General features: G+C 41.9%; 2 protein-coding genes across 2 annotated transcripts; both read left to right on the plus strand.

Moving 5' to 3' along the window:
- The first annotated feature begins 4,189 nt into the window (after positions 1-4,189).
- Positions 4,190-5,017, plus strand: LOC125210026. The gene has a single exon (XM_048109606.1). It carries the CDS (start codon positions 4,190-4,192, stop codon positions 5,015-5,017), a length of 828 nt encoding a protein of 275 aa, XP_047965563.1.
- Positions 5,018-5,126: 109 nt separating this feature from the next.
- LOC125210028 lies at positions 5,127-6,162 on the plus strand. The gene is made up of 2 exons (XM_048109608.1): positions 5,127-5,593; positions 5,643-6,162. Exons 1-2 carry the CDS (start codon positions 5,127-5,129, stop codon positions 6,160-6,162), a joined length of 987 nt encoding a protein of 328 aa, XP_047965565.1.
- Positions 6,163-14,339: the final 8,177 nt, after the last annotated feature.

Below are 14,339 nucleotides of genomic sequence, written 5' to 3' on the forward strand. Positions count from 1 at the left end.
TCCTCTTAGAGTTAGACTCTCCATAGAACTTTGGTACTTGTTCCCTTCTACTCCCTCTATCAAGTCCATCATCGTGATACCTTGACTTGTAGTCACTCCTATCATGTCTCTCTCGGTCACTAGGTGCTATGGAATGGTTATGCCTAACTCGATCTCTTATGAGGGATATATTCTCATGGTATGCCGTAAATCCCTCTTGCATAGAATTCATGATTCCCCGCGCATCGCGCATCTCCTTCATGATTGACGAAAACATCTCTTTGAGAGTGTCGTCGGATGTGGACGCGATGTTGTCCCCATCCTCCCTTCTAGGCGAATTGTGCTTAGAAATCCTCGTACGTGGTGGCATTTTCGGTACCTACAAAGAAGATAAAGAGGACTAGGGACACATCCCTTTTGTTAATAACACAAACAACGCACACACCCAAGAATGAAGACTTTAGTGAGGAGCTCACTTCCCAACCCACAAAGTATGTCCCCAATTCCCCAAACTCACACCCAATGTCTCTCGGAAGGTTTAGAGATTTAGTGGCTAGATACTCTCCCTCACTTGCTCTCGATGATGTAATCCCAAGGGTTGCACAAATAGCACAAACAAGATACACAACTAGGCAAGTGAAAACTAGTCCAAGAAGCCACAAGATTAGTGAAAGTAGAGAGCTAAGCCAATGGGACAAATTAACAAACACTTTGTGTGCACAATTTCACCCAACAACAATATACCCAACAATTTTTGTAACATTCACATAAACATACCCAACAACACATATGCAAGTTTATAGCTAATGCCCATGGATAGATTTGGAGATATCTCTTTTTTTTTTTTGGCAATTTTCTAACAATTTCACTCTTTTTTTTTTTGCTCTTTTTTTTTTTTTTTTTTTTTTTTTTTTTTTTTTTTTTTTTATACAAGAACAAGAACCAATGGCTCTTGATACCAAATAATGTGAATCCTCTAGATTGAAGACTCATGAACTTGCCCCGGACTTGTTCTTGTAAATAAACCCAGCGAATAAACAAGATAAACCAAGAAATGGAACAAGAAAAATGGATAAAAGGATAGATGATGGATTAGTGTTATGATTTAGGTGAAGAACAAGAAAGAAATCCCAAAGGCACTTTCACATACAAACACCTAATGGCTCCACAAACTAGCAACACAAGAACTAGCAAGCATACCTTTACAATCAACCTTAGCCCGGCAAAAGATCGAATGCAACCGGAAGGAATTTGATAAGTCTTCAAAAGATGAAGAAGGTGAGCTCTCAAATATGGAGAAATAGTCTCTTACAAATATTCAAAAGCTGAGAATGAAAACCCTACAAAAGAGTATTTATACTAAAACAAAAGTAATAGGGAAAATAGTCTTTGAAATCTTAAAAAAATGGCATTTTCGGGCAAAACGCCCGGCCCGGGCGTTTTGGGGCCTTGCCCGGGCGTTTTCTCTGTGGCCGGGCATTTTTTGGCAGCTCTGCGCGACTTTCGTCAAAAGGCCATAACTTCCTCATCCGAGCTCCGATTGAGGCGTGTAAGGTACTCACGCGAAGCTCTTTTGATGATGAAGATAATGGTGGTCTTAGAACAGCATTTGGACATCATATTTCTAGGAAAATTCTGGTTTGAGTCAGACCTTCGAATCCGGCTTGGCTCCTTGCCATATCTCCACCTTCTTTTCGGACCCCAATCAACCCTTGGCCCTCGATGTAGTTGCATCCTATGATTTTGAATACCCGGATTCACATCATTAACCCATCCAACCTCATCTACATCCAGCCACTGGAAACATGCATGAGATTCAGAGCACAATTAAAAATATTAAATTAATAAACTACACATAAAAGCACATTTATGTAATGATATTATAATAGATATATTTAAATTTATAAGTATCCTTAATTTCGTAATTTACTAATTTTGAATTAAAACTCGTGTCGGTTATGTTTCACATTGGACGGATGTAGTGTTTAGCAAAGATAACGAAACCTACAAAGAAAAATATGGGTTGTTGGCGAATTACATAGTTACCTTCTTCTTTGCCGTTGAATTTAGAGTAAAATACTATTTTGGTCCTAAATACATGGCCAAAATACGAAATTCGTCCAAAATATTCACTTTATGAAAATCGAGTCCTAAACAAATGAAATCATCGTCGGATCGGTCATTTTGTTACAGTTCCGTAAAAAACAAATGGCCAACGGATATTATTAGTGAAATTTTAACTAGATTATAATATTAATCCATGATTAATTAAAATAAAATAAAAAATTTATTACAGTCTAGAAAGGCTACTAGCTATAAATAAAGAAGTGGGAGACAGAGATGTCAATGTAGCCCGTAACCCATGGGCCGTCCTCAATAGCCCGCCAAATTTATAGGGTTAGGGCTGAAAATTTCTAGTCTGATAAAATTACAACCCGATTAGTCCACACCCGATTAACCCGCAATCCGTTAGGGCCAGACCCGAAAACCCGATGGGCTGGCCCGAAAACCCGATAAAATTTCTATCATTCTATTTGTTTGACTTTAATTTGACACTTCATTGGTTATTCTATAATATAGATTGATTAACTTGGATTTTACATGGTTTTAGAGAGTAGTTTTACTTGGTTTTGATCATATATTGTGTAATTTGAGACATGATTATAGCTACTTCTCTATTACGTTGGTATTTTGACCATTTTGTGAATAATGTGTAGAAAAATGTACAAAACATGTGGATGTGCAGCTGCTCAATGTTCGAGACAGCTTTTCTGGAGATTTTGAAGTCTGATTCGCATGTAATGCATACCATTCTCTTCGTCTTCGAAAGAGCTTCGCGTAGATATCTTAAACGTCTCAATCAGAGTTCGGTAGAAGAAGTTATGGCCGTTTTACCAAGACTGCGCAGAGCAGTGACATAGCTGGCGACCCGCCAGGTTCGCATGCAAATGAACCTGGCGACCCGCCAGCAAAAGACGAGAAAAATGCCGTAAGCAGCTGGCGACTCGCCAGCTTCGACGCACACCCAACCTAGCGACCCGCCAGCTTCGTTCGACAGTTTATTTCGGGCCCAAAGTCAACCCTGGGTATATATATGCCTAGGAAACGCCTCCAAACACAACTTACATGCCTCCTACCCCAAAAATACCAATTTTTCACCTAGGAACAAGAGAAGAATGAGCAGAGGACGAGTATTCATCGAAAGATTGAAGACGAAGCCTTCAATCCGCCCAATCCAATTCTAAGAGTTTTTACTTTTAGTTTTATTCTTGTTGAAACAATGTTTTTTGAATATTTCTTTGAATATTTCTTTGACTTTTGTGTTGAACATGAGTAGCTAAATCCTTCGTAGAGTTCTACGGGGGAGATACAATGATTCTTATGTTTAATTGATTTCCGTTTTGTACGCCTTGGCTCATGTGGTTATTTTGACTTCTCTTGTGCTTATACATTTATTTGACTGATCACCTTATAAATGCATGTGGATTTTACTTTTTTACCTTGCTTTTAAGTAGATTTTAAAAACCCAAACTTTCCTATTCATCTAGATAGTAGTTGAAGTTGGTTCGTGGTAATTAGGTTGACACTGATTGTCTCTGTGGATACGATACTCTTTTCTTACTATTTGCTACATTAGCCTCGTACACTTGCGGGTATACTTGTGTTAAAAGTAAGTTGAGTCGAGTTTTTGGCGCCGTTGCCGGGGAACAATCTTGCATTACTATAGCCTAATATCATGACAAAAACTAAGATTACTAATCTAGATTTTACTTGTTTTATTTTTTTTTTCTTTTCTTTTTGAGTTATTCTCACCATTGTGCTTGTCTTTTCAGGTTGTATGCTCACTCGCTCTAAGGGGCAACCATTAAAGTTATTCGATCATGAGATCGAAGCATCCAACCGAAGGAGTAACGCTCAAAGAAGGCTCAACCAAAGGCGATCACTTTCGCCTCTTAAGATAGAACCGCCTACTCCTATTGCAATAACAATGGCGGACAACGAAGAGAACAATGCACCACATCCAGATCCGGTAGTCCAACAACTCCAATTACAACTTGCAGATGTGGTGAAACAACTGAAAGAAAAAGAGGAACAACAAGCCACAGTGCCAGTGCAAAACATGTACGCTTACAGAGAGGTAGAGAACCCACCAATTGGCAACGATGGGATCGATGCCAATCATTTTGAACTCAAGCCATGATTGCTTAATATGGCTGAGGCTAATGCTTTTGTGGGGAAGGCCAATGAAGATCCCAACAAGCATCTCACTAAGTTTATTCAAAGCACTAACACGGTGAAGCTTAATGGGGTGAGACATGAACAAATCAGACTAAGGCTATTCCCATTTTCCTTGAGAGATGATGCTAGAGACTGGTACGACAGCATGGGGTCAGGATCTGTTAAAACATGGGATGCCATGGTAGACTTATTTTTGGAGAAGTACTTCCCACCCAGCGAAGTTCTAAAGAGGCAAGCAGAGATAATTCAGTTCCAGATGAAATCTCATGAGACAATCCGAGAAGCATGGGCTAGATTCAAGACACTGTTGAAAAGATGCCCCAAGCATGGTCTAAGTCCGGGACACCAAGTCATAACTTTTTACAGGGGGTGTACTCCAGATGCCATGCATGAACTGAATTGGAGCGCAGGAGGAGCACTCCTTCAATTAGGAGAGAATGATGCCATGCAAGTGATTGAGAGAGTAGCTTCCACTGATGAAGGATGGAATAATGAAAGAAACAAGTCATACAGGGTGGCCTCTGTTATAGAAGATGATAGAATAGACAAACTGTCTCAGCAGCTAGATCTTTTGACCACTCAACTGGGGATCATGGAGATGAGACAACCTGGACCAGAACTGCAAGGAGGAGTTGAAGGTGTCAACTATGTGCACCAAGGAGGGAATAACATGAACTTCAACAACTATCGCCCCAACCAAGGTGGTGGTAACTATAACAACTATGGTAACAAAGTGCATCCCAATCTCTCATATGGGAATCCAAACAATGTGCATATGAAGAGCATTGATATAGATTAGTCAGAATTTCTCAAGCGCTTAGGTGTCAGCTTGTAAGCGGGGGGGCAATTTCAAGCCTTTATAAACAATCCCGAGAGCGCAAGACCATACGCGAGAGGTGGTAAAAGCTATGAAGGACCTTCCCATGCACGTAGATGAAAAAGAAAGAGTACTCCAGGAAGGAAGATGTCAGAGCGAAGAGAATTCCAAGGGAAAGAATAAAGTGGACATTCGGACCAAGAAAGACACAATGCTAGAAAAGCTGCCCCCTCCCTCCATTCCTACGATAGTTAGAGTGCCCTTCCCATTTGCGATGAAGAAGAAGAAGTTGGATGAGCAATTCTCCAAATTTGTCGATATTTTTAGGAAGGTGCACATTAATATACCATTGGTGGAAGCTCTGCAAGAGATGCCTACGTATGCAAAGTTCCTAAAAGATGTGCTCTCCAAGAAGAAGAAGTGGATTGATTATAAGACGGTGAACATATCTGAAAACTGTAGTGTGATATTTCAAAAGAATCTATCTGCCAAGCTTAAAGATCCTGGGAGTTTCAATATCTCATGCGTCATTGGAAATGACAGACAGACAAAGGCACTGTGTGATCTGGGGGCGAGCATAAATTTGATGCCATTATCATTTTTCCAGAAAGATGAAGATCAACACTCTCAAGCCGACTACAATCACACTGCAGATGGCGGATAGATCAGTCACCTATCCTAAAGGAATTGTTGAGGATGTTCTGGTGAAGGTACATGACTTCATATTTCCCGTCGATTTTGTAGTGTTGGATATGGAGGAAGACATGAATGTGCCGCTTATCCTATGGCGCCCATTCCTAACAACGGGAAAAGCATTGATAGATATAGCAAAGGGAGAGCTCACTCTTCGTATGGGCAACAAACGACACATTTTGTCTATCTATAATGCTATGAAGAGTCGTGAAGATGAGGAACTTGTTATGAAGATGGAGTGCAAAGCTGTGCATGTTGTAGAGGTCCAAAAGACACAAGCAATTGAGTCCACATTGGGGGATTTTTCATTGCCGCGGTGGATGTTTGGTTCATGTGGAGAATCACTTTCTTTAGAAGAGACTGTACCAAATTCTAAAGTGAATGATAAGAAAACAAAAGCTGCAAATACACCCAAAGTGGATGTGACAGTTTAGGTGGTATCAGAGCGGGGATAGAATCCCGTTGGGAAATAGTATCCATGTATATCATATGATACGTTTTGGTTATAAGTTTCATTTGCATTTGTATTGTCAGGAACATATGTCACTGAGGAGAGAAGGGTCAGCCGCCCTGCATCATCAATTAATTGAAACATCTCATATACATGCTGCATCATATTTGGATTATTGGTACATGGACCAATGATGAGTCAAAGAGGTAGAAACATTAAACAGCACCGAAAAATGGAATTGTTGACTTTATGAGACTACTGATCCGGCCGAGGCTGAGATATGGTTGAAATGGTTAGAACATGTGTTCAATCAGATGAGTTGTATGTCAGAAGAAGGTTTTGATTGTAGGGTATCTATTCTTTGAACCAATACTTACCCTTGGTGGAAAAAAGTCCCACAAGCTATGATACAACCTCTGGTATTCAGTTCAGATGATTTTTCTAGAGAACTCAATGCTATATATATGCAAAGAAGTGTATTGTGATAAGAAACAGAGAAGGTTTTATCTTTAATCAAGGAACTATGTTTGTTGATTATGAGCTGGAATTATTTCAATATACACGATTTTCTAGAGAATGTATTGCGAGTTAATTCAATTGAGCTGCCAGTGGATATTGATTCTCTTGTTCATACACAAGTTTTGATATTATTATGGGTATAGATTAGTCTTCACTTCATCGAACCAAGGTAGCTTGTCAAGTAAAAGAAATGGTAATATAATCATCGAGACGGGATCGAGTGGTATTCTACGGTAATCAATATATTGTTCCAGGTTTTCTTATATTATCTAGATCGGCTTTTTGATTTCAGGTTCCCTAGATCCAGCAAGTCCACTAGATCACTTGGTCTAGGAACTCGTAGGTCGTGCGGAATCCCGGTCGTCGGACACACAAGTACTTTCCCGCTTCAAAAACCCTCAACCACTTTACTAAACCTAGTATAGGGAAGTAGGGATCGATCCCACAGAGAAGGATGCGTAAGACTCATAATCAAGGATTTGGAAGTATTTTTGGTGTTGGCTGCTGCCACGCATTTTCTTGGGTTGAGGAAAATTAAAATTAACTTGACTTGGGAATCTTAGAAAGAAACTTAACCTAACAGCTAGACCTAGGAGATAATTCTACGGTGGGACCACATCTAAAAAGCAGAGTACGACTGGAAAGTGGCAGAATAACTAACTCTCGTACTAACTGACAGTGACATCGTCTTCTACAACCAAATTCGCATAAAACTTCTTGAGAAAACACATAAGCAAATCAAAAACAGAGCTACTAACTTGAAATCAAATCTATGCATAAATAACGAAGAACTTAACAGATCTGCATACCTAGACGAAGTGAAATAGAAAACAAGAGGAAATAAAACAAGTCTATCAACTACTGTTTCTTTCACACGCCAAAACCAACTTCAGACGCTAAATCCACTCCGGATCCAAGCGTCCGACACGAACTCCAAACAGAAGAAATTCTCCATCACGTCAGATTTTACAAATTTAAGCTCCGAACACTCAATCAACCACAGATCTGTCACCAAATTCCACATCAAACACCTCAATAACGAAATAAACAGAGATCGACATAGCAATTTAAGAATTACGCTAACAGCAGAGAGATCTAAGCAAAATAACTTGAAATTAAACAGATAAACGCAGATCCATGAACGGTAAGCAGTTAAACATCATCAACATCAAAGTCGACTCCCAAAAGTGAAGTTCGACGGTGGAAACTAGCAAAAACAGCTGAAATTAAAAGTAATTGTATCTTCGCCCTCACTAGGACGGTGTTGCCAAACAAGAAATCTTAGAAAATACCCCCCCTATCACGATTACCCCAGAACCATTCCCAAGTGTGTGTAAAAATTGTATGAGCTAAGAAGAGTGAAAAACTATATGCTCTGCGTTGCATGCTCTTCTCTATATATAGGCGTTTTAGGTGGGCCCAGCGAGGTATTGATAATGACTTTGTTGCCCTCAGCTGTAGACTCCTCTGTCACGCCACTTTTCTTTGTAAATTCTGCTCATTTTCACTCCTTTCTCTCGCTAGACCATCTCCTTCCTTACTTCCTTGATCTAGCGCTTTTCTTCACACACCTGGCTTAGGAAACGTGTTAGACCCAGCAAATTATAACATTTTTTTGCGCATACCGATGCATGAAATTAGCCTTATCAAACTGCTCACACTTAAACCATACTTGTCCTCAAGTATAAAGACAAGAAAAGAAAAAGAATAAGGCAAATTTCAAGCGAGGTTATCTCTTGACCGACTCCTAGACCTAGACACAAGAAAAACTAAGAAATATAAGAAAATCACACAAACACGCAAAACACATATATACATGAGCTAGTTTCAATTTTTAGGCATCTGTCCCCACAAGATTAAGGTCATTCCAATAGTTTGCACTCCTCCAAATAGGCCCTTTCCCTTCCTTTACCTAGTCAATCTGTCAGCTTGTCAAGATAGCTTTCTACTTACCCAATTGTTAGGTTCACTCGATCACTCATTCCTCACCAGGGATGTTAGAATCGATTCTCTCTTAAGTTAATGCTACACCACTGAAGCGTTGGGTTATGAGAGTTTCTCCTTCCTGGGTCAGGCTATTATTATTCCTGTTTTAGACCATTCCCCCCTCTGGACTTCGTCCAGCTTATTCCTCCTCTTTTTTTTTTTTTTTTCTTTTTTTTTTTTTTTTTTTTTCAACATTTGGACTTTGTCCAGCTTATTCCTCCATTTTTTTCTTTCCTCTGGACTTCGTCCAGCTTATACCGCCTTACCCTGGACTTCGTCCAGCTTATACCTTCATAACCCAATTCCCCCTTTTTTTTTTTCTCCTTCATAGCTCTTCTTCCCTAAGCATTCAGTGGTGGCCCTTAAACATTTGTTAGCTCAAAGTTATCTGAGGTTTATAACTCACTATATAGTAGGGCTTCACAACTAAGTAAGTAGAGGCATTCTCCGTCATTCTTGCTTCATTCAAATTAACTAGGCTCATTTAAGGAAAAAGCTTCTAAGTTGAAATGCCTCCTATCTTCAATTACTTTCACTAAGGGAATCATGCCGTATTAAATCCACTGGCTCATGTGACAACACTTAAAACTAACAGACTCTTAACATGCAATACGGGTAATGCATTGACTCCTCTCCCCCTCCCACTTCACTCAAGCTTGTCCCTAAGCCATCGTCGTGAAGGGGGGAACAGAGAGATCAATGCAAAACCAAAATCATAAAACTTCTCACACTTAGACCAAGCAATGGGCTAAGTGGGAGAAAGACACAGAAAAAACATAGGAAAACAAATAAAACAACAGAAAACACAAACTTCTCACACTTAGACCACGCAGTGGGCTAAGTGGGAGAAGATATAACAAATGTTAAACACATATATAACAGGTAGACAATAAAAAAAAACGAAAAGAACGAAAAATAAAAGTTACTTGGTCAAGAGATGTTTGATCATTTCGCTTGACGGAGGGACTGCTATGGGTGGGCTGCCTGTCCGCGTCCAAGTCTGTGGTATTCTTCAAACGAAAAGTGGAGAAAAACTCCCTTGCTAGATCCACTGGTACCCTCTCTTGGCTGTGCTGCAACAGCCACTCAAACCCTATTGCTTGGATATAGGCGCGGAATTCTTTGTCACATGCAATCATCTTGAGCTCCCTCTTTCTATACTCAAGCTTCCCCGACTTGGCCATCTTCCCCGCGCTACACCTCTCCTCAGTATACCGCGATCCTTTTCTGGTCGTCAAACTGTCTCATCTCCTCCAGCAGAAGTTTTCTCTTAGTCAGCCAAATTACCGGGCGTCCGGGAATCGGCTCTTCGTCAACCTCCTCAGTAATTATAGCTGGGCTCAGTGGATGGGCTCCTCGTGCTCGGGTCGACAAGGGTTTCCTCGGTCACAGGGGAAAGGGTCTCCTCGACCTCCTGGACGGAGGGAGCTTTCCTTGACCGGGTAGATGTAGTCGCCAGTGCCTTTCCTTTTCTTGCCTTTTCCTTGGCCAAGCGCGCCTCTGTCTCTGTCGCTTCAGGTATAAAGTCATCGACTTCGTCAAGGAGGCTTCTCCTAGTGCGCCTCCTTTCGGCCCTTTCATCAATCTTGGGCTCACTTGCTTCCTGGTCATCAACCAGGTCCACGATCAGTTTTAGCCCTTCCTCGGGCTCCGGTACCGCCGTCGAATGTAGATCTAACTCCGCCAACAGCTTTTCTGGGTTTCCCCTCTTCAACCACCATCGGGGTTGCCCCCTCGATATAGATGGGGTTCTCCCCCCTGACATCTCCTGGAATAGGGGTTTCCCCCTCAGTGATTCTCTCCAAAGTAGGGGTTTCCCCCTCAGTAGTTGTTTCAAACATAGGGGTTTCCCCCTCAACAGCCTTCTCAAACACAGGGGTCTCCCCCTCAGCAATTTCAACAGAAACCGGGGTTTCCCCCTCACGATCTTCAAACACAACAGGGGTTTCCCCCTCACATATTTCAACAGCAATAGGGGTTCCCCCCTCAAGAATTTCATCAGCAGTAGGGGTTTCCCCCTCATACATTTCCCTACCCTCAAGATTAGGGTTCTCCGGTACATTACCTTCTGTCTCCTTCAAGGTCTCGTCATTCGTCTGTTCACCGTCCTCCGATTGTCTGTGTAAAACCTCCTCTTTCTCCGCTACTTGCGAAATGGCCTTTGCATGCGGCGGTTCCGCGACTTGCGATCTTGTTTCAGAGAGATTTGCCGGTGTCGCGGCCGAATCCGCCGGAATTGGCAGTGACGGTACAGTCAGCGCAGACGGCATCAGACTGGCGGCGAATAGGGCGTACACCTCCTTCGCTTTCTCTATGCTTCCCACCTTCTGTGTCAATTCGGCCAACAAAGTGGGGTCATACTCAGTTCCCTTGGTAAGAATCCATCGGTATAGGTCTGAGAAAAAAACGATTAGACTGAGGATGGTAAGGAGTTGACACTCGATGGTGTACATCATATTTCTTCATCAAAGCCTTGATGGTGCGATTACAGAAATGCGTTCCTTGGTCTAAGATGATGGCTCTAGGAACTCCGTATCTATTGAAAATATTATCCTTGAGAAATTTTGCCACCTCCTTCGATTCGCAAGTTGTGGTGGCCTTTGCTTCTATCCACTTAGATACATAATCCACTGCCACCAATATGTAAGTATTTCCACATGATGACGGAACGGTCCCATAAAGTCCATTCCCCACGCATCAAAAATTTCGCACACGATCACTTTGGGACCTGGAAGTGGCATCTCGTCTCCTCCTTGAAATTCCCCACAGTCTTGCTGGCATCTCTCACAACATTGGCACAACTCAAGGCATCCTTATTCAATGTTAGCCAATAAAATCCGCTGTCTAGAACCTTCCTCGCTGTTTTCCTTGGCCCAAAGTGGCCTCCACATGCTAACACGTGACAATGATTTAACACATCTCTTTGTTCCCATTCAGGAATGCAGCGGCTTAATCACTTGATCTGAGCACATTTTCCACAACAGTAAGGATCATCCCAAAAATAAAATTTGGATTCGCTTCTAATCTTCATCCTCTGGGCCCGGGAAACTTCTTCTGAAATCGGCATTTCTCCCGTGACCAAGTAGTTGGCTAGATCAAGCAAACCACGGTTCTGCATTCAGCGTGCGCTTCCCTTTATCCGATTCCCCTAGACCGGTCAAGGCCAAAATTGCTTCCCAGTGCAGGTGGTCTAGGAAATTTCTCCAAAAGGTACAAATGTTCCCTCTGTGAAAGGCAGTCGAGGCATGGCCTCTTCCTGTTTCTCCTTGGAAGATTCCCTGCTCAAATGATCTGCTACTCCTATTCTCCGGCTCCTCTTTTATCTCGTACTTCCCAATCAAATTCTTGTAAAAGTAACACCCAACAGATTAACCTTGGCTTCGGCTCCTTCTTAGCCAGTAAGTACTTTATTGCTGCGTGATCCGTGAAGACTATAACCTTTGGACCCAAGAAGGTAGGATCGGAATTTTTCAAAGGCATACACGATGGCTAACATTTCCTTCTCCGTGGTGTCATAATTCTTCTGAGCTTGATTTAGTGTTTTGGAAGCATAGAAGACCACATAGCTTTTTCCATCAATTTTTTGTCCTAAGACAGCTCCCACAGCGAAATCGCTCGCATCACACATTATCTCGAAAGGATGGTTCCAGTCTGGTGCCCTGATTATTGGTGCTGACACTAACCCGTCCTAAGCAATCAACGCCCTTTTCGCATCCTTCGTCAAAGACGAACTCCACATCATTATGTAATACCGAGTGAGTGGTTGAGCGACTTTTGCAAAATCCTTTATGAACCTCCTATAGAACCCCTGCATGGCCTAGGAAACCTCTCACCTCTTTTTGATTAAGTAGGGTATGGTAATTTTGATATCACATCCACCTTTGCCTTGTCTACCTGGATACCCCTCTCAGAAACCACGTGACCTAGGACAATGCCTTCAGTCACCATGAAGTGGCACTTCTCGAAGTTCAACTTAGCTAAATGCTTTTCCTGACAGCATCTGTACACACTAGATCAAGGCTGGCTAAACAAGCATCAAATGAGTTCCCATATACCGTGAAATCGTCCATGAATATCTCAATGCACACTTCCAACAGATCCGAAAAAATGCTCATCATACATCGCTGAAAAGTCCCCGGTGCATTACACAATCCAAATGGCATTCTTTCTGCATTTATACGCATCAAAGGGCACGCTAAAAGTTATTCTCTCTGATCCCCTCCCCGGATTAACGTGGTAGATTTGAAATATCCGTCAGATCCGTCAAGGAAACAAAATACTGCTGGCTCGCCAATCTCTCCAAGATTCCGATCAATGAGCGTAAAGGAAAATGATCCTCTTTGTGGCTTCATTCAACTTCCTGTAGTCGATGCACATCCTCCACCCCGCCATCATAACTGGGTGGCACTCAATTCATTCTTCTCATTTCTTTGGCGACTTGTATCCTGGTACTTTTTGGCACCATATGGACATGACCGACCCACTCACCTGTCGTGAATGGAGTAAATGATTCCTAGAGCAAGCAACTTCAATACCTCCTTCAAGACTTCCTCTCGCATGTTTGGGTTCAGCTTCCGTTGTGCATCTCGATGAGCCTTTGCACTTTCTTCTAGACGGATGTGGTGCATGCAAAGATCCGGACTTATTCCCACCAAATCTGAGAGAGTCCATCCTATTGCCTTCTTGTTCCTTTTGATGACCTCCAACAACTCCTTCTCTTGTCCCTTGGTCAAGTTGCTGTTGACTATTACTGGAAATGTCTCGTCCTCCTCCAAGTAAGCGTACTTAAGACCTGGTGGGAGTGTTTTCAGCTCTTTTTTCGTTCCATTCGTCTCCTGGGGCAAGGGATTTTTTCCTGAAATTTCTGGTGAAGTCTCTTTCCTTGACCCAGGAGATTTTTCCAAGCTGGCTACATAAGCTCATCCCTTGGACCTAGCTGATTCCGGGCTTCTGCAGAATTCCATAATGGCCTCTGTGAGCTCTTCATCTGTCAATTCCTCTGTGTTCACTGCTGCACACCACCCTACAACCTCTTTGTCAATTGAATGGCTCAACTCCGAGTTGTCGATTTGTTCCTGTATCAATTCTGCCTCAAGATATTCTTGGACTAAAGGGTTAATAACATCAATAGCATAGAGATTCTCAACATCTAAAGGTCTTTTCATCCCCTCATCTATGCTAAAGGTATATATTTTTCCCCATTATAGTCCAAACAAATTGTTCCATCAAACACATCGATAATGGTCTTAGCCGTACGTAAAAATGGCCTCCCCAAAAGTACCCCACTAGACTCAACAGACTCATTATCATTCATCTTGATCACGTAAAAATCAGCAGGATATAGAAACTCATGCACTTTGACTATAATATTTTCCAACACTCCTTCAGGGCAAATGCAAGTTCTATCTGCTAGCTGGATTACTACCTCTGGTATCAACCATTCTTACCCCAGTTAACCTTTTATAGATTGAAAGTGGCAAAACATTTATTGACGCCCCTAGATCACACATGGCATGCTCAACCTCGAGCATCTCTGAAAGAACGGGTAATGAATACCTGGTCCGCGCATTTTGTGGCATCCTTCTTTTTTGAATCACAGAGCACGCTCAATCACAATCTTCCCATCTAGCTTGGTTTTCCCTGCAATAAACTCCT

Source organism: Salvia hispanica, chromosome 3 (genome assembly GCF_023119035.1).
Source record: "Salvia hispanica cultivar TCC Black 2014 chromosome 3, UniMelb_Shisp_WGS_1.0, whole genome shotgun sequence".
NCBI classification, from domain to species: Eukaryota; Viridiplantae; Streptophyta; class Magnoliopsida; order Lamiales; family Lamiaceae; genus Salvia; species Salvia hispanica.

Bases quoted from the DNA above. Each gene is read 5' to 3' on its own strand.
- LOC125210026 (XM_048109606.1), top strand. From the start codon at position 4,190: ATGGCTGAGGCTAATGCTTTTGTGGGGAAGGCCAATGAAGATCCCAAC.
- LOC125210028 (XM_048109608.1), top strand. From the start codon at position 5,127: ATGAAGGACCTTCCCATGCACGTAGATGAAAAAGAAAGAGTACTCCAG. The intron at 5,594-5,642 runs GTGTGATCTGGG...TCATTTTTCCAG, and splicing joins GACAGACAGACAAAGGCACT to AAAGATGAAGATCAACACTC.